Genomic DNA, 21081 nt, shown 5'->3' on the forward strand with positions numbered 1-21081 from the left:
GATATATGCCTCAAGGCACTAAAAAAACTATACTTATAATATTTAAAATTTAACCCAAACGGAAAACTTTAGCTTCCGTTTTTTGTAACTAAGAGGATAAGTAAGATAATAAGAATAAGTGTGATCAGAAGTGAGATGAGACTAGAAGTGAAGGGCTCTAGCATTGATAGTAGATCCTGGCACTAGTGAACAAATTTGAGGATTTTATGCCACCGCTTCCCACGCGCCTACACCACTGAGAGAAAAATTGGTCGAGTTCCAAGAACATTTCCTACCCCCTTCCCCTCAACCTAAAGCGGCGGAACACGGGCGCGGCTCCTTGAATCTAGTTCGGCCGTCTACCGCCACGAGTGTCTCACCTACTGGAGAGGGAAAATTCAGAAACCGCTACTAGAGGGCCAACCGTTCTTGGGTTATCAAGAATATTCACTTTCGCCGAGTGAAGAATTTGGTTAGCTCAATACTTCTGCAGTCTCATCTCACTTCTGGTGTGATGCACACTTCTTATTGACTTAATTTCTTGTGAAATTGAAGTTTGGTTTCTTATATGTTGAACCTGGAAACAGGGGCCTTTGCCTTGCCAAAGATGAATTTGATTTATAAATGAGAAGCTGGTTTTGCAAAATCATGTTTAACTCTTAAATACACATTAACTTATAGCATTGAGTGCCATTGGTATTGTTCATGCCAAGATTATAAAAAATTCACTTTATGGTTTACTATTTCTAGTAATGAAACAATGCGTTAATTTTAATGAAGTGTATACTCTAAGTGTGATGCTTCTCATGATAGTGGTTTAGCCTTGCTGAGATTTATTTATAGAGAGACTTGAGAATTGACAGCTCGAGATTTTACAGTCCAGCTTTGTATTTATTCTGTACCAAGCTTAGGGAGCTTGACTAATAAAAACCTAAAATAAATGTTAGGTTTAACACGTCAAACTTTGAAACTTTAAAAACTTTGTAAAATACCGGATTTTTTTGTTGTAAGATTTGATTAACGACTTTGATGTATTTTAACAATTTTCAGGGATTTTAAAATTGCTTTCAAACAATTTCATTCTCTACTTACTTACGTCTAATAGTGCAATTCTGAATGAGAAACGGAATGGTTGACTCATCAATCTGATTTAAAATTTGGTATTTCCCAAATCGAAATCTGCGCGTTTTTAAATTTCAATGTAATAGATGGAGTAAGAGTTAAAACCAGAAGTTGATGACTTCTTATCCTGGGAAGTATTGAACACTAAGGCATTATATAGTATCCATCCCTGCAAGTCAAAATTGCCTATGGCAATCGTAAAAGAGGGTCGAAAGTTTCCTCCCCACTTGGAAAACGATCTAATCTACTGAAAAAAATCCCACGCCGAGAGGCTGTGGCACTCAAACTGTGGGGCGTGTTCAAAACTTCTTCAGCGCCAATCGTTGAAAAGCCGTCTGGCTAGAACTCTCTGAAAATCCATTACAATCCGTGGGCCTAGGACCCCACACTAGTTTGACCGGAATTTCTAGCAAACTCTATTAAAACAGCTGTTCTTGTCACCGTTTCTGATTCGTTACCTCAAACCACAGGACACACCTTAAAGTTTCGTTTCTTGCCCGCTGCTGGCGCGCAAATCAGCCTGCCAACTCAAAATGAGGGAGATGCCGTAGGTGGCAAGGTGATCGGACCTAATAAGAAGTTGGCTAACAGAGATGGTTCCGGATATGGTTAGAGTCCAATACTTCCCAGGATAAGAAGTCATAAACTTCTGTTAAAACCACTATCAGATTTTCTAGGTAAATCTTTACTCCCAACGTGACGCTTTACCATTAATTCTTAAAAGAAATTTACGTTAATAATTATGCATGAACAATTTTTATTTGAACGTGAATCCAAATATATACAATCAAAACAAAAAACTGTTCAAATCAACGTATATGAAATTGAGTAACAATTCCTATAGAACTATTTACAAAATTTGTTAAAATAAACCATGGACTAGTTACTTCAAAAATAAACATTGAAACGTGCTACCATTGACGAGAAATCAAACTTAACCGATAATCTTGGTGGCTCCAATTCCGGCAATACCGCAACCCCATGGTCCGCATGGAGCAGCAGCGGCAATACCACAACCCCATGGTCCACACGGAGAACCAATTCCCAAACCCAAAGTGGCAGCGGCAATGGTACCTGGTGCAGCGATAACTCCTGGAGCGGTGGCGGCAATTCCGCAACCCAAAGGTCCGCATGGAGAGGCAATTCCGCAACCCAAAGGTCCGCATGGAGAGGCAATTCCGCAACCCAAAGGTCCGCATGGAGAGGCGATTCCCAAACCCAAAGTGGCAGCGGTAATGGTGCCTGGTGCAGCGACAATTCCTGGAGCAGCGGCGACGACGCCTCCTTGCGTAAGACGGCCTTGAGCGGCAGCGACGGCACCTTGGACAGCGGCAGCTTGTCCTTGGAGGGCGGCGTAAGCTCCTTGTTTAGCGGCGATGGTTCCTTGGGCGGCAGCTACGGCGCCTTGAGCCGCTGCGATTGGTCCAGTGATATCGACGGTGGTAACGGCTCCGATTGGGGCACCGATGATACCGGCACTGGTAGCGGCGGCCATGCAGCAAAAGGTAAGGGCAACCTAGAATCAACAAAGGGTACACGATGTACTTAGTGACCAAGGATTATAAATGCAACTAATTTCGTTCTGTGAAAATAGACTGGATTATTTCTATTTATGCTGGGGTTTACAATTACATTATTCACATTTTGAATTATTCTCCTCAGATCTTTGCTAACTAGGCTTAGTGTTTTTACGTCAAAGTTAACAATACATATGAAATGCAATGGTGTCTTAATTTCTCAGAGCTTCTATTTCTTGGAGTACTAAAGATTTCAAGTCTTCAAACGTACTAGAGCATTGCAACATTTTCTACTTTGAGCAAGAAGTTATATCTAGTATCTCAGAGAGAAGGTATAAATTCGTTAGATTTCCAGCTCTTTATCTCCAGTCCAAACGTAGCCTGTCCGGAGTCAATCCCCGTCTCTAAATTACAACCAGCATCTCATTGGTTCTTGAAAACTCACGTCAGCGCGACGACGCGAGTGACGAAAATTACAGTCATATTTTCCGACTGAGGAGAGGCAGCGAAATAGCCCGGCGCCTCCTTTTACGCCCCCCCTTGTATTTTGAAAGGGGGACTGGGACTATGGCGCCCGGCGCCTCCTTTTACGTCCCCCCCCACTTGTATTTTGAAAGGGGGACTGGGACTATGGCGCCCGGCGCCTCCTTTTACGTCCCCCCTTGTATTTTGAAAGGGGGACTGGGACTATGGCGCCCGGCGCCTCCTTTTACGTCCCCCCTTGTATTTTGAAAGGGGGACTGGGACTATGGCGCCCGGCGCCTCCTTTTACGTCCCCCCTTGTATTTTGAAAGGGGGACTGGGACTATGGCGCCCGGCGCCTCCTTTTACATCCCCCCTTGTATTTTGAAATGGGGACTGGGACTATGGCACCCGGCGCCTCCTTTTACGACCCCCCTTGTATTTTGAAATGGGGACTGGGACTATGGCGCCCGGCGCCTCCTTTTACGTCCCCCCTTGTATTTTGAAAGGGGGACTGGGACTATGGCGCCCGGCGCCTCCTTTTACGTCCCCCCTTGTATTTTGAAAGGGGGACTGGGACTATGGCGCCCGGCGCCTCCTTTTACATCCCCCCTTGTATTTTGAAATGGGGACTGGGACTATGGCACCCGGCGCCTCCTTTTACGACCCCCCTTGTATTTTGAAATGGGGACTGGGACTATGGCGCCCGGCGCCTCCTTTTACGTCCCCCCTTGTATTTTGAAAGGGGGACTGGGACTATGGCGCCCGGCGCCTCCTTTTACATCCCCCCTTGTATTTTGAAATGGGGACTGGGACTATGGCACCCGGCGCCTCCTTTTACGACCCCCCTTGTATTTTGGAATGGGGACTGGGACTATGGCGCCCGGCGCCTCCTTTTACGTCCCCCCTTGTATTTTGAAAGGGGGACTGGGACTATGGCGCCCGGCGCCTCCTTTTACGTCCCCCCTTGTATTTTGAAAGGGGGACTGGGACTATGGCGCCCGGCGAATACAAAGGCATCTTATACCTTCTCTCTGAGATACTGATATAACTTATAGGGACTTGGCAGTACTACGTCATGCAACGTCAGGCTACCTTCCACTAGTGCTAAAAAACATACCAGGAGGAGGGGCTTATGTAGCTTTCATTCTGTTAAAAAAACATACCATAATGGCGCTGGGGGCGGAGTTAAGCCCGAATTGCCAAGTCCCTCTTGCTTTGAGATTAACAATTCAAAAAGCAAAACGCTCGAAATGGTGATCAAGCTTCTAGAACGGATGCAAAGTGATCCCAAGTACTTTCGTTTACCATTTACATATCCTAAATTATACATAGGCTGGAGGGTATTGCTAAGCCTTTTGCTCTTCGGTTTCCCTGAATAACCATTAGGATGAATTCTTACCAAAGCGTTCATGTTGACTTGGATCTTGTTTGTCTGCTCGGGATGGATTCCAAAGGAATTCTGGTTAAAGTTTGATGTCTAAACAGCGATCGTCGCCGCTATTTATACCTCGGCATTTGATATAATCCCACCCATCTAAACAACAACAGTAAACAGATTTGGCCCAACCCAGAAACTCTCAAGTAGAAGCAGAAGTGAGATGAGACTAGAAGTACTGAGCTAACCAAATTCTTCACTCGGCGAAGGTGAATATTCTTGATAACACAAGAACGGTTGGCCCTCTGGTAGCGGTTTCAGAATTTTCCCTCCAAAAGGTGAGACGCTCGCGGTGGTAGACGGCCGAACTAGATTCAAGGAGCCGCGTCCGTGTTCGGCGGCTTCAGGTTGAGGGGAAGGGGGTAGGAAATGTTTTTGGAACTCGACCAATTTTTTTCTCTCTAGTGTAGGCGCGATGGAAGCGGTGGTATAAAATCCTCAAATTTGTTCACTAGCGCCAGGATCTATTACCAATGCTAGAGCCCTTCACTTCTAGTCTCATCTCACTTCTGGTAGAAGTGATTTAAATTGAATGTCCTTGATGATCGAACGTCCTTTATTTACAAATCAACAACTTCACTGAAACATATCAGGTGGGTAACACGCATTCAACACGAGATTCGATCTCAATTCTGAATCAAGGCTTGATTTAAATTAAATACGGGTTAGAATTATGGCTGCGGAATGTCGTTAGGCTTAGCGATTAATCTTTATTTAATGTAAATTTTATTCTTTTATTCAAGAATAAAAATCTAAACATTTTCTAGAATGAGTGAAATCAGTTGGTTGTAATTACGCAGACTCGTTGGCTAATTTGGGATCCATGGAGGCAGTAGTTTTACTCCTATAATCTCCCTCTAATACTCTTGAACTATATATATACCAGTTTTTAAAGGGAGGGTGAAGTAGAAAATCAAGTGATTTTTTTTATCAAATGTTCTACTAATTATAAGACCAGTCTGCATAGTCAAACATTCAGGAAATACAGTCTCCGAATGATTTTAAAATTCAAATTAGGTTCAGATTTTAAGGATAATTTTAAATAAGCCCCTCCGACCAATCGCGTAACGCCCTGCCTTTTTATTAACAAAATTCTCGTGGCACGTTCCGTGTTGAATGAAATTTATCACGAGATAAGATAAAATTCGCGCGCCACATATCAATTTCTGTATGATTTCAATTTTTTATTAATATTAATATTGTGGGAGCAACGCCTAACGATTCCCTCAGAGAATTTATAGTAGGGAGTGGAAGCTTTTGCCCTTGACAGTGCTAAATACAATGTAGCTCAAACAAGTAGGCTGCGACGCTAAAACTGGACAGGTAAATTTCCGGTCACATGACTCTCCTTTAATTTTAAAGTTTGCCCTCAATCACTGTTGGTTGTACAATTACCCAATAAGGGTTGGCGATTTCGAGTGCGACTGGCGCCATTTGGAGTTATTTTAAGTCGGATGTTTCCCTTTCCCTAAAAAGGTAGTGCCCATCTCCTCTAGACCCTCCGCCAACATTCTAGACCCACCCTAGAGGGAGGGGCCACAAAAATAGTACCGGAAATAGACCTGGCCAGTTTTGTTGATCACGTCATTTTTGAGCTACATAACATTCCTCAGTTTCTACTCCCTATTATGAATTCTCTCTGATTCCCTCAAGTTAAATTACGGAAGTTCCTTAAATGGATATTTTTTTAAAAAAAATTCAAAACTTGATTTTCTCAAGGTTTGGCAAGGTCGTTGGCGTTCGCCTTTAAAGTAGGTTCCTAGAGAAATTTGCATATATACCATAGGAAATTGTTTTTCATCAATGTATTTAAAAGATAGCGGGGACTCCACCCTTTTTATTGGGTCTGTTGGAACCAGTTTTTACCACTTTCCAATGATATCAATATTCAACCTAGAGATGCCGATCTCGGCCCCGTGGACATTTGGATCTTTTTCAAGGTTCAACTACATTCTAGGCAATTATTACACCTAGCAAAATATAGTTGATTTAACGGTTGTAGAGATTTCAATAGGTTTTCTCTAACCAATTATAATTTCAACTCTAATCTGTAGAAAAGTCAGAATTTAGTTTTTATTTATTCGATTAATGATAAATATATACAGAACTAGCTGTTACCCGCGGCGTCGCTCGCGTATAATAAGAACTTCCATCTAAAATGATATAAAGAATGGGTAGATTTTACTCATGACTAATATTTTTGTAGCACCCTAGGAACGAAGGCACTCGGCGTTGCCCGTCAGCCCCAAGGGATGCATTTTTTCGATTACTTTTCACGCGGACATTATTCCATAAAGAAGGGTTTTTAAGTTTTTGGCCGCCATTTTAAAAGATGGCGACAAATCGAACCCGAAAGACCATTCAGCCCGTCTATAGGTTAAAGGAAACCAGTGTACTAAATATTTGTGAAATCGGTTGAAACGCGCGGACGTTGTTGAATAGAGAAGAGTTTTTTTACATTTCTGGGCGCCATTTTTTAAGATGGCGGCGGATTGGAAAAATCTTTCTTAGCACGCGCCTACAACTTATAAGTAACGTTCCTGCAAAGTTTCAGCCTTCTAGGAAAAGCGGTTTGGGCTGGGCGTTGATTATCAGTCAGTCTGTCAGTCAGTCAGTCAATCAGTCAGTCAGGACTTATATTTATATAGATATAGATGATAGCAAAATTACAAACCCATTGTCAATTTCAATGTTATGACAGTATTAAAATTGACAGAATATGAAGGGTATTCATTGAGCATCTAAAGTCATTTTCCGTGACCAATTCTAATTTCCAGTTTTATTTTTTTTTAAAGTCAGAACGTTCATTTTAATTAAAATTAATTTGCAATACACATTTCTGCTTCTGCGCATAATAATTAGTTCCATAAGTTCATAAAATATGTTTCATAAGTTTGTCTTTGGTTACTGAGACCTTGTCACGAAGTGGCTTAGGTGAAACGTCAAAGATTCTCGTAGTGAGGCGCTGTCAATAATTAAGAAGATGTACTAAAAACCGAGTATGGTCAATAGAGTAATTTCGGTTGAGAGGGGGAGTGAACTGTGTATCCCCTACGTTAGGGGCAACTTTGTACTAGAGAATACTATTTGCCCCCGGAAGGGAAGGGGAGGGGGGATATCACTAAGGTAAGAGATAGAGGGTTATGACGTTGCCGTATATGGGAAAGAAATTACTCTATTCTTGCTTCGTTCTCGAATTAGCTTTCAGTGTGTTTCTAGCATAACAAAATATAGGTAGTGAAAGCAATCAATAAATATATTAAACTAGTAGCCCGACGGGACATTTTTGTTCGTTTCCCAGTCGCCATTTTAAAAGATGACGGCAATTCGAAACGCAAAATTCATAAGCCTTGCCCATAGAATATATATCCGGGGTACCAAATATTAAATTTAAAGTAGATCTGTCCGCAATCTTTCAAGATGGCGACGGAATGGAAACATCTTTCTTATTACATGCCTACTACCAGAAGTGAGATGAAACTAGAAGTGAAGGGCTCTAGCATTGATAGTAGATCCTGGCACTAGAGAACAAATTTGAGGATTTTATGCCACCGCTTCCATCGCTGCGCCTACACTAGAGAGAAAAAAATTGGTCGAGTTCCAAAAACACTTCCTACCCCCTTCCCCTCAACCTAAAGCGGCGGAACACGGACGCGGCTCCTTGAATCTAGTTCGGCCCCCGTCTACCGCCGCGAGCGTCTCACCTATTGGAGAGGGAAAATTCAGAAACCGCTACTAGAGGGCCAACTGTTCTTGTGTTATTAAGAATATTCACTTTCGCCGAGTGAAGAATTTGGTTAGCTCAGTACTTCTGGTCTCATCTTACTTCTGCTACTACTAAAGAGTTACGTCCCTGCATATTTCGGCCTTCTAGGTAAAGCGACTTGGGTGGGGGTTGATTATTAGTCAAAACATATATAGATAATTATCCGTATCAATTAATAATTTTTTTTTTCCGGGCCAAAAATATTAGGGGTGAGGTGCTTTGAATATTAAAATCTCCAGTAAATTCTAGAAGGTACCGGTTTCAACTGGAAAGACATTTATGTGAATTGAGTTTTGCCCTTCGAGCTCGACTTGAATGAATAACGAATCAAATACTTGCTACATAAAGCTAAGCAAGCTGTATTTGAAGAAATAAACCGGTGTCAGTTTTGTAATAGAGTAATGTCGGTAGAGAGGGGAAAAACCAGTTTATCCCTCCCTTTAGGCGCGCTTTTGTAAGAGGGAATACTGAGCGCGCTTGTTAGGGGGGATGACACGGAGCATGGAGAGTAGTATAGGCGCTACGTACAGCAACGTCACTCCCTTCTATCTCCAAGCTACGTGTCATCCCCCCTAACAAGCGCGCTAGTATTCCCTCTTACAAAAGCGCGCCTAAAGGGAGGGATAAACTGGTTTTTCCCCTCTCTACCGAGATTACGCTATGGAGTGACGTTGCAATACGTAGCGCTGACATTACTCTATAAAGAATTATCTGCTTAAAGAAAGTAAAAAATATGATATTAGATTCATAACTTCAAAACTAAAATATTTGAAAAAAAAAAAAAACATCGAAGAAGGTGATTTCGCAAAGTCGGACTAGTCACGTGCAACTGTTTCTGGAGACGTCACACAAAGTCCTACTACCGTAAAAAAATAGGTTTTGGTCGGCCGTATTTATAGAGGGTGATTGTTATTTATCGTCTGCTACAATTAGCCTTATTCCTGATCAGCGCCACCTACCCATAGCGGCGACTTTGAGAACTACTGTAAGCGGCAAGCCAATCAGATGTCGCTAAAATCTGGTGACGTCACTGACTGGCACTCTCGGGTCTTACCAAAAATGACGTCACCAGATTTTAGCGACATCTGATTGGCTTGCCGCTTACAGTAGTTCTCAAAGTCACCGCTATGGGTAGATGGCGCTGATCAGGAATAAGGCTAATTAGATATGCTACAAGTTGAAAGCTTACAAACGTGTTTACTTTTCATTAATTTGGTTACCAAGTAAATATCAATATTGTTCTTAATAAAAATGTATCGAACCATTTAATCCTAAATCCATATCCACTAATCCAAGTGTAAAATTTGAACAAGCAGACAGCTTAATCCTTTAACCCTAGTCTTGAAAATATCGATTTTTCACCCTGAATGATGTTTTCCCTGGCCGGGAGTGTAGCGCACTCCTGTAAGCCAAGCGTCTGGGCGGCAAAGTTTGAGGGAGTAAGACACATGTGGGCGATCCTACCCTATAGGTGCCGACTGCCCCGTGTCCGCCGGAGGTGACTTGACCCCCACACCCCGTCCGTCACCTCCCAAGTAAACCTCATTTCCTTCACCTGCTTATACACATCCTGATACCTGAATAATCACATCCTTGCCGCGGTCCATTGACCCACTCGCAATGAGACCTGCAATAATCTAAGACGTCGTAATGACCTCGTAAAAACACTAAAACAAGCTGGAACGTGCTGACATAGTTTGCGAAATCACCTAACATTTTGGAAAGATGAGTCAAGCTCATTTTCGATTTATAAACCGCTATAGGGAACTATATTAACACCCGCAAACGCTAATTGGCTTGAGATCCCTATTACGATTTACATATCAGAAATTTGCTGAAATTATATACAGAACTAGCTGTTACTGGCGGCGTCGCTCGTGTGTAATAAGAACTTCCATCAAAATGATACAAAGAATGGGTAGATTTAACCGATGACTAATATTTTTGAAGCACCCTGGGAGCGAAGGCACTCGGCGTTGCCCGTCAGCCCGTCAGGATAGTTTTTATTACTTTTCACGCGGACATTATTCTAAAAAGAAGGGTTTTTAAGTTTTTGGCAGCCATTTAAGAAGATGGCTACAAATCGAACCCGAAAGACCATTCCTAGGTCAAAGGAAACCAGTGTACTAAATATTTTCGAAATCGGTTGAAATGCGCGGAATCTGTTTGCATAGAGAAGATTTTTTATATTTCTGGTCGCCATTTTTTAAGATGGCGGCAGATTGGGGGGAAATCTTTCTTAGTACGCGCCTACTACTTATGAGTAACGTTCCTGCAAATTTTCAGCCTTCTAGGGCAAGCGGTTTGGGCTGGGCGTTGATTATCAGTCAGTCAGTCAGTCAGTCAGGACTTTGATTTATATAGATATAGATTAACGAAATATTATTGGTGTAGAAGTTTTTCCAATAATTTTAATGTTGTTTTATTAATGCAAATAGACTAGAAAATTGTCGTCTGTACATTTAATTATCCTTTTAATGGTTTAAAAACCATGTATATAGTATTTCACTTGAAGTTGAATATTGCTACAGAGCTTTTTTTGATTATAACTAAGATAAGGTGCGCTATATCATTTAAAAGTGAAGAAGAACTTAAGTCAATGTGCTACAGTTACAATACTCGATCAAGAAGTTATATCAGTATCTCAGAGAGAAGGTATAAGATGCCTTTGTATTCGCCGGGCGCCATAGTCCCAGTCCCCCTTTCAAAATACAAGGGGGGACGTAAAAGGAGACGCCGGGCGCCATAGTCCCAGTCCCCCTTTCAAAATACAAGGGGGGACGTAAAAGGAGGCGCCGGGCGCCATAGTCCCAGTCCCCCTTTCAAAATACAAGAGGGGACGTAAAAGGAGGCGCCGGGCGCCATAGTCCCAGTCCCCCTTTCAAAATACAAGAGGGGACGTAAAAGGAGGCGCCGGGCTATTTCGCTGCCTCTCCTCAGTCGGAAAATATGACTGTAGTTTTCGTCACTCGCGTCGTCGCGCTGACGTGAGTTTTCAAGAACCAATGAGATGCTGGTTGTAATTTAGAGACGGGGATTGACTCCGGACAGGCTACGTTTGGACTGGAGATAAAGCTGCTGGAAATCTGGCCAATTTATACCTTCTCTCTGAGATACTAGATATAACTTCTTGACTCGATTCTTCTATCGCTATATTTCAACATCGAATATATTTCTTTCCAAACCGAATGATTGTGACGAAAGAGAAACCACTTGGAGTTAAAAAACATTTGAGTGCTTTTTGATGAGCACTACGATAATGCGTGACAATACTATAAAAGGCTTTCGTGGAAACAATGTTCATATAGATTTTTCTTCAAGTTACGTCTCTTCGTAGCTCAAAACATTTCAAAAATGAACACTCTGGTAAGTTGAACTTAATGTCTTAAAACTACCGTCTTAACTGTGGTGGTAAGTGAATACTACAAATTATGGATCGTAAAAAGTGAATAGGGCATAGGGAAACTAGGAGAGCGCTTTGCTGGTACAAAAACCGTGGTATAAAGAGTGGAAAATTAGGCTTCTTGGTATTAACAGAAGTGAGATGAGACTAGAAGTGAAGGGCTCTAGCATTGGTAATAGATCCTGGCACTAGTGAACAAATTTGAGGATTTTATGCCACCGCTTCCCACGCGCCTACGCTAGAGAGAAAAAAATTGGTCGAGTTATAAAAACATTTCCTACCCCCTTCCCCTCAACCTAAAGCCGCGGAACACGGACGCCTGTGCTTGAATCTAGTTCGGCCGTCTACCACCGCGAGCGTCTCACGTTTTGGAGAGGGGAAATTCAGAAACCGCTACTAGAGGGCCAACCGTTCTTGTGTTATCAAGAATATTCACTTTCGCCGAGTGAAAAATTTGGTTAGCTCATTATACTTCTTGTCTCATCTTGCTTCTGGTATTAAGGAAGTTTATTCGAAATGATTGAAAACTAAAGCTAATCGCAAAACTTATGAAAATATTCGTAAACTTCATTTTAGACTTGGAATGATTTCATCTGAATTGAAGGAGACATTTAGAGACTAAAATTAACATACATAATATTTTCTACTCCTGTGGTTTTTCATTCGCGATGCTAAAACTTTATAGTTCATTTAACACCTAATTAATTATTCTAGGAGAGCGATAGCTCTCTTAGATAAGACCTCATACCGACTTTAATGTATAAGGATGGTTTTTTGATTGGTTATAACTTTTTTTGTATCGTATTAACTGCTTTGAAAAAATTCCACAGAACTACAATTCGGGCCCTCAATATGTGGTTAAAATTTCAAGAAGATCCACCCATTAGTTTATTGTATAAAAAATAAAGTTGCTAAGGGTGGTTTTCATTTCCATAAAATTAATCAGCCCTTTTGGTGAAAAAGTTAAATTTTCCCATAGAAATAACATGGAGTTTTTTTCAAATTTAGCCATTTTGTGGCCACCCTTTTGAAATGAAATATTCGTTTGTTACGTTTGGGAACGGTTTTATATCAAAATTTAAACCTTTTTCTAGGACCATTTTTAAGGTTTTTGAGAAAAATTAATTTTAAGTATGTTTAATTTTAAATTTTAAAAACTACCCCAATCTGCGATATTTTAGCATGGATACGCTGTTTCATTGGTAAATATCAGCGCGACCAATATTGGCCTTTTTTTACGTATAGTTGCGTCATAATAATCCGATTGTTTTTTCTTAATGCCTTTTGGTTGAAATGGCCTATCGATAGTGAGATAAGACTGCTTTAATATTGCCGCCGTGACAAATTACCCCGTTTGTGGCCGCCATTTTTTTAAGGGGAAAAAAATTTGAGAGTGGGTCCTTTTTCGTTGCCATTTTCATATTTTTTGAGGATTTGCTCATGGATGGATTTTAAATATAATATAAAGTAGGTTTCAAGCTTTAATATAAGCCTAATTTCATAGTTTTCCACCTTTTTATTGTCCCACAATCTATTTCTAAACTTGGCACTTTCTTTAAGGCGGTGAAATTGCGCTAAGCCTTGGCTTACCTTTAATTTTTGCCATTTATAAAAATGTTTACCTCTTGTTGTTACTTCGCCTTCTCGTATCGTCGTGTTTTTAAAGTTTAGACTTTGAAAGTAGTGCTTAGTTTTCTTAAATATTACTTAATTGTATAAAATTTCAATATTATAATTGCCTAAAACGTCCGTATTAACGAATTCAATGTTTTTTGTTGAAGGGACGCGCCTTGCATTTGAATTTCGTTCCCTCGAAACTACCCCCTTTAAGAGACCGGCCGCCGGAGGCTTTTTCTTCTACGCCCTCTCGGTCGCTCGTTCAGCCCCGATTCCCCCGAAAACAGCTGTAGTGACTCTGTTATTTACCAAAAATGTATGCGGTCAGTGTGTTGTTTTTGCATTTTAATGCTTCTAATCGTGGTGCACGTCGAGGTTTACGAATCCAACGTGTGTTGCGTAATGAAAATCAAGGGTGGATACTATATGATCTAATGATCTATGCTTTAAAAGGAATTTGACGGCGACAGTCATGCAAAAACGGTATTAGGCCTTGCCAAAAGTTGACCAAGCTATAGTGAGCCTTGTCAGTCAATGATATAAGAAATTGACCCTCGGATATCCTCTGACTAGGAGATGGTTATAAAGTTACTAACTCTCGATTTTGGAGGTAGATACTGTCTAGTGACACTTAAAGTAACGACTTAATCTTATAAACAGACTAACATCATAAGCCCATATCGTAAATTCACCGATGTTGATATCTAAGCTTACTTGAAATACCAATACCAATTTTTTTAACTCAATGAATCTTAAATATCAACATCAAAAATTATCTTCTGAAAGAGATATCTACTTATATTCCATTCAAATTTCTCGCAACATTTCAAATTAACGAATAGAAATGTGCAAATGAAGTTCTAACTGATTAATTGGGCAAATTGCTATATTGGTCACCATTACCGATCGCAGATAGATTTGCGCCCTTCAGTAGTGTTTATTATGCTTGTGAAATGGTAAGCGAAATCTGTGATTAAAGTTTAAAATAGACATGAGCAAAAAGGGCTTTATTCATATCAACTCGATTACCGAATATCTAAATTTGACTAAAATTAACAAAATATTCCCTTCATGGTTAAAAATCTTGTTTGAAGCAGCAAGCCATCTAATCCTTATTGACCTTCTTTTGAAAAAAAATAATAGGTTGATACCTCTTTCAGTAGATTATTCATTCATATTTCAGTTTCATTGAGTTTAAAAAAAATTAGTTCCACCATTGGTTAATTTTCAATATTGACCAATCGACAATCAAAAATTTTAATAACTAAATTACAAAGACCGGTTCAAAACCATATTAGTTTTGAAACGATTAAATTATAATTTTAAACATATATACTAGTTAATTCCTCGTAGGTAATTAGTTTATTTCCTTAGTGAAATTAATGCTGAATATTATATACACAAAGTAAATAATAAATTAACTTCTAAAATTTAAATGTAAAGTGTGTGCATTATTTCCCGATTAATAAAAGATATCCACCTATTTTCATTCAAATTAATTACTAATTTGTGGATAATGGATAGAAAATGTCGAGCTCTAATTGCGATATAGCTAAAATCAATCCCACGGGCTAATTATATTACAATATAACCTTTGCCCTATGTTTACTGTTTTGAATTTTATTTGTAAAATTTAAAACATAAAATAGTATTACAATTTTTTTTAATTAAATAATTATTAATAAATTTCAATAAAATAAATTCTGGTTAAATACATAACACTACTTTTTATTAATTTTCTGAAATTATCAGAGCTAAATATGAAAGACACATATTTAATTGCTCTCATTTCGACACAACTGCAACCGTATAGATTTATTCATTTAATAACATTTCTCATTTCTAATTATTTAAATTCAAAGGGCTGTATTAACTTTTAAAGGTGAAAACCCAGCTGACTTAGAAGTAAAAAAATACCAGGCTGCCAGGCTGTCTCTTTACACAACAGAGTTGGCCATTCTCGCTTATGAGAAATGAATCCTTGTCATATGCATCTCTGGACTTTAGGAGCTCCAGGACTCCCAACTGAATCAGGGTGGGAAATAGGGATTTTTTTAAAACTAGACATTGGGCCAGCGACCCCCTGCCCAGGAATAAATGAACTGGTCCATGACCATTGACCAGGGCGCGGCGTCTGCTAAACTAAAGAAGTGGGTAATTAAAATAGTTGAGATAATGTCTGGACCCTGGTTACCCTAGAATTTCCTTAGTGGTCCTGTGGACCACTGCTCACCCTTCGATTTAATTTTTAAACTGGTCATTTTCCCTGTGCCACCGCCTTATTTGCAACGCTGAACTGAAGATTTCTTTTGACCGGACCATAGCCTACTCGATCACGCGCAACACGTCGCAAGCATTGAGTTCAGAACATATATCCATGTCGCAAGCTGCTTGCGCTATAGCGCGAGTCAGGGTGGGAAATAAGGATTTTTTTAAACTGGACATTAGGCCAGAGCCCTCCTGACTTGGAATAAATAAACTAGTCCGTGACAATAGACCTTTTCACCGGTAGAGCGGGGGTGAACAGGGGGGGAAATTTCGAGAGGTGAGCATGCGTAGAAAGAATGTTTGGGTGCAGTGCAGTACTTTTAACCATTCCTTTTGCCTTATTTGCTACGCATTCGAGTTTATTTTTATAAAACAGTGTTTTATTACTTGTTGTAAAAGTATTAATTGAACTTCCGAGGTGAAATTTTATCGAATTCAATTGATAGACGTAAAATTAGGGAATTTAATGAAATTCTACTCACTAAATTGGGCGCCAAGGCTTACGAGCGTGTTATACGCAGCACTTTCGGCACGGCATCGGCGGTCATCGCCGATGATCCCATACCGTCGCCGAGGCTTAGTGAGTTTAACCTACTAGTATCAATGCACCGTTTCCATTAGAACTTAAACACTTTATTTCTTAACATGGTTTTAATTGTACTATCTCAGTTTTAAATACTAGGCATTTTATTTTAATATTGAATTTCAAAAGGTCTCCCATACGTCCATCGTAGTTTAGTTTACACGTTTAACTCCATAGAAGCGCTATAACTCATGCCCCCAAACATTGCAACTTCTCATGCGCGGCCCTTAAAGTGAATAGGCTAATTGGCCAGAGCACGTCGTCTGCTAAGCTAAGGAAGTGGATAATTAAAATATTAGAATTTTAATGTGTGGACTCTGGTTACCCTTGAATTTTTTAGTAGTCTCGTGGACCACTGACCCCCCTCCGATTTAATTTTTGAACTGTACCAGGCAATTTTTAAACTCGTCATTTGCCCTGTGTTACCGCCTTATTTCCCACGCTGGCGCGAGTTGCTTTGCGTTGTCGAGTGCGTGATGGAGCGGGCTATGCCTGGAGTCCCAACCCCCGTTACTTACTACCAAAATACCCACTAGCATAGCCCACTCGATCACGCTCTCTTTTCCCCGGCTACATATTTTGAAGAGGGCACTTTTTAGGCGTATTTATTAACAATCTTGGATCACCTTTGTGGACTTTTAGGGTAGCCCTTATAAACTGAGTCGGCATTGCCCTGACTATTTTGTGTTTAAGGTTTATAAGCTTAATATCAAACAGACGTTAGTTAATGCTACAAAAAAAGTTCGAAATTGATAATCTCGGATCGTCTTTGAGAAGTTTTAAGGATATCCGAATTTCATATTGGGCTTATGAAAAGTTTGAGCTAAAGGTTAAACAGACATAAATCAGCGTTTTAAAAAATTGTGTAAAACTGTCAATTTGGTCCTATTTGTGGAATTTTTAGGGGAGCGCCTCGCGTTTCAATAAAGGGTTGTAAAAAATTGTATTATGTTAATTACAATAAGAATACAAACTTTCAATGAGTTACGTTTTTATTTTTTGGAGTATCATTATAAATAAATGACTGATTGAGCTAAAGTTACGGTCCCCTTTTTATATGTTTCTGCTTAGTGTAGATTTTGAAAATGTAAAACAGTTTCTTAACAATCTTAATTAAAATGAAGACTGAAGGAGCAGATATTAATCAAAAATGTCTTGATTAGAATCAAGTCCTAAAAAGTATCGATAAGACTGAGGTTATCACTTGTCTGAAGGATCAGATATTAATTTTTCTTTTTAATTGAAACTTAAAGGCATGCTTAAGAAAAAAACAACGTTCCATTACCGTTTTCCGTTGAAATAACTTATTTTACAGGTAATCAATTTCAAAAATTTACTTATCTCGGGTTTTCGGGCACAATTCCATTCCCCCAAAACATTTTATCATTACATTAATTACTTTTGAGAGATAACGTGTCAAAATAAGCTTTAAAACAATAAAAAACTGAATGAGCGGTCTGTTTAGCCATGACCAAAACCTTCAAATCAGTGTTGCTAATGTTAGAAAGTGGATGTTCCCACTTCCATTTTAAAAATTTGCCGCATTTCCCACACCCCCTTTTTTACAGTCATATTTATCTGGACTATTTTATCATACTAAGTTTAATATGGAATATCACTCCGCATGGCTTTGACAATATGTACAAATGCTATAAAGCTTTAAAATTCTCAAAATATGCTTTCTTTTTTTTCAGTGCCAAACTTAAAATCACCGAATTTATTTCAAAATGTCGCTTGAAATTATTAAACCGGATAAAATTTTCGAAAATGCACTAATTTTAACTGTGCAGTTAAAATTAGTGCATTTTTGAAAATTTTGCACTATTAACCCTTGAACAGGAAAATTCCGACATTTGATTGATTTCGGAAAAATATTACTTTTTCCCCACAGAGCCTAAAACCAAACCTAAATCTCCCACGATGTGGGAAATTACCCACACATTGGCAACACTGCTTTAAAAACTTACAACAAGCACACTTTCGAGACATGTTCTGAACAAATTAGTGCTTAACCCTCTAATAGTACGACCACGGAGAATTGATGTAAACTGTAGTTGAAATATATTCATGTGCGACCTGTGGCACTGAATGGTCTCTAACCATTGTTTGAAACTAGAGAGAGAAATAGTGAGCAGCATTAATCATGTCCTGAGCTATGAGAATGAACAGTATGACTGTTGACTGAAGTACACTAGACATTACATCATTTTGCATAACCACGAGTAAAAATCTAACTGTCCCTACTTAATTTTCCGCCATTGTTTTAAAACGTATCCACTGCGAAGCATACCGGGCACAAATGAGGGAACCTTTTAAAACTCAATGTCATACACGTACTCTCTCAAAAGTAATTAATGTAATGATAAAATGTTTTGGGGGAATGGAATTGTGCCCGAAAACCCGAGATAAGTAAATTTTTGAAATTGATTACCTGTAAAATAAGTTATTTCAACGGAAAACGGTAATGGAACGTTGTTTTTTTCTTAAGCATGCCTTTAAGTTTCAATTAAAAAGAAAAATTAATATCTGATCCTTCAGACAAGTGATAACCTCAGTCTTATCGATACTTTTTAGGACTTGATTCTAATCAAGACATTTTTGATTAATTAAACTATGGTATAATGCAACCCTGAAAAGAATATAGTTTAATTGAAAAATTATACGTTTCCAAAGCGTCGAAATTTATATTAATTAATTGTTTGTATTCTTTATTGTAAGACACACTTCAGTCTTCTGGCTCTTAAATTGGTTATGGGTCATGGAGTATGAGTCGGTCTTACAATGACGGTGCATTTTAGCCACATCGTAGTATACGATGAGGCTCTTAGTTTGACCTGCCCTGTTGTTGTAGTAGTAGTAGTAGTGGTGTCACAGTCCTGCCTTTGGCAGTATCGTTCGTAATTTTTGAACGTCGAGAGAAAATATTTTTCTTTTAGTTAACGTTACAGTTCACAGGTGGAGTTTTAAACTTAATGCAGGGAAGAAATTATTTTTTTTAACCTTATTTCCCCCACGGAGAATCGAACCGCGGACCTTTCACTTGCCAGCCCAGTATTATACAGCCTCGCCCAAAATCGCTTGTTAAGAAACGGAATCGAATAAAGCGCTATAGTCGGAGAGAGAGGTTTGTCACAGGCACCGTCCCCTTCGCTCTCTCCCTCTATCTCTTCAACTAGGAGTCATGATCCTATCCGAGGCCAGGAGATATAACTTCGCGGTAGGAGAGGCAAAAGCATATTAAATAAATTTTTACCGACCGGGCAGAAGTTTTTATCGCTGTTTAGGGTAGGGCATCGAGGGGCTATTCACTCTGATTTTATGAACGGTAAATCATTTAAGCATTGTGAAAGATAGCGTTATTCACTCATTAGGGTAAGGTATAGAGGGGTTATCCACTCTTTGGGGTAGGTATAGAGGGGCTATTCATTCGTACGATGTGGCTACTATTACGAGCCCTTGGGTCGACTTGTTTTAAATTGAAATAGAGCTGAAAACCGTTGTCAATGGTTAGGCTTATCCATTCTAAATTCTAAGACAATGACTGACTATTTGGCTATTACTATTTTAGATCTTATTGGCTTTCTTGGGTATGGTCGTCTACGCTACGGCGTCGCCCTTCGTCGCTTACGCAGGCACCAGTGACATCACTGGATCGGTCGCCGCTGCTCAAGGTCGTTTCGCTGCCGAACAAGGACTCTACGCTGCTGCTCAAGGAACCGCTGCCGCCCACGCTGGACGATGGGAAGGACACCCCGGAGTCGTTGCCGTTTCTCCGTACAATACTGGAGTACTTCCCATTGGCCATTCTGGACTTTATGGATTAAGATCCCGTATCATTTACTAATTTGTATTTCACACACGCGGATTTCCTAATAAAGCACGATTTCGTAAAAAAAAAATATAATTTCGTTTTTCGTTAAATTTAATATTTTATAATAACTACGGTGCGTCGGGAGAGAAACTATGGGCTGCGTTCAGCAGAGCTCGCCAAGAAAATGAGCGGATTTTTATTTATTTAGAAAAATCTTCAGAATTATATGTAAAGGTGCACCCCCCCATCCCCAAACTTATTAACGAGTCTTCGTGGTACAGTGGTAGAGTGTCACACTCCTGCGCCAGCGACCCGGGTTCAATAATCTGTCGATAACGAAAGCGAAAACACTGGCCACTATTACTACGACTCGGGTCAAACTAAGAGCCTATCCTAAACTACGATGTGGCTAAAAAAGCTCGTAATACCATTGCAACCCTTGTACCTTCTATTTTATCTATTGGAAAAACGCTGGATATGAATTGAATTTCAAATACATGCTGAACCATCTATTCTGTAGATAAGGCTGATTACAGAAAACGTAGTAGATCAGAAGGCCTTCAGTGATAAAAGTAACACATGAATACTAAAAGACGAACGAGGATTTAATAGACCCAACCAACAAATAAACAAGTTGGCTTGGTCTAGTCTCCATCTAAGGGATAGGATCACTTGACTAACGAAGTTGACTGTAGTACCATCTGTCGTTGAGCGACGAAAATAAATCTCTTATTTTTCTGATTGGACTCTTGAGGTAAAATGGGCTCTGCGCATGGCAAAATCAAGCCAATCGGGTTATCCCTTTCTCGCCTCAAAACCCGCGAACGAGATCTGAGCCGTTATAAAAATTCAAAAGATTTCTTGGTTGGGTCTATTAGAATGTAAATGTTTATATTTAAGTAATTAAGAAAAAAGTCTCAATATTAATTAAACTACTGGAGTCCTGTATTTTACTTGTCCTTTTTTAAACTTGACGATCTTTCAAGGAAGGGATATCAAGATTTTGAATTTCAATTTATGATTTAAGAAACTCTTATACAATCAGAGTTATAACATTCTTTAATGTTTAATTTATAGAATTTTTGGGGGAGGGAGAATTGTATCTGTTATAACTC

The 21081-nt window shown here is 39.5% G+C and overlaps 2 protein-coding genes and 1 long non-coding RNA gene across 4 annotated transcripts in view; 2 read left to right on the top strand and 1 right to left on the bottom strand.

Annotated features, from left to right (window-relative positions):
- Positions 1-21081, top strand: part of LOC149712155 (glutamate receptor ionotropic, kainate 5-like) — an 83002-nt gene that overhangs the window by 49894 nt on the left and 12027 nt on the right. The window lies entirely within an intron of this gene.
- Positions 1839-4641, bottom strand: LOC149712161 (uncharacterized). The gene is made up of 2 exons (XM_089843381.1): positions 4483-4641; positions 1839-2617 (listed from the first exon to the last, which is right to left on the bottom strand). Exons 1-2 carry the CDS (start codon positions 4492-4494, stop codon positions 2036-2038), a joined length of 594 nt encoding a protein of 197 aa, XP_089699507.1. The 5' UTR covers positions 4495-4641; the 3' UTR covers positions 1839-2035.
- Positions 11494-20059, top strand: LOC149712162 (uncharacterized). The gene is made up of 2 exons (XR_016370256.1): positions 11494-11650; positions 19724-20059. It is a non-coding gene; the product is annotated as an uncharacterized LOC149712162 (long non-coding RNA).

This window comes from Phalangium opilio, unplaced genomic scaffold, assembly GCF_054372755.1.
Source record: "Phalangium opilio isolate 3A_F unplaced genomic scaffold, DU_Popi_V2 ptg000009l_1, whole genome shotgun sequence".
NCBI classification, from domain to species: domain Eukaryota; kingdom Metazoa; phylum Arthropoda; class Arachnida; order Opiliones; family Phalangiidae; genus Phalangium; species Phalangium opilio.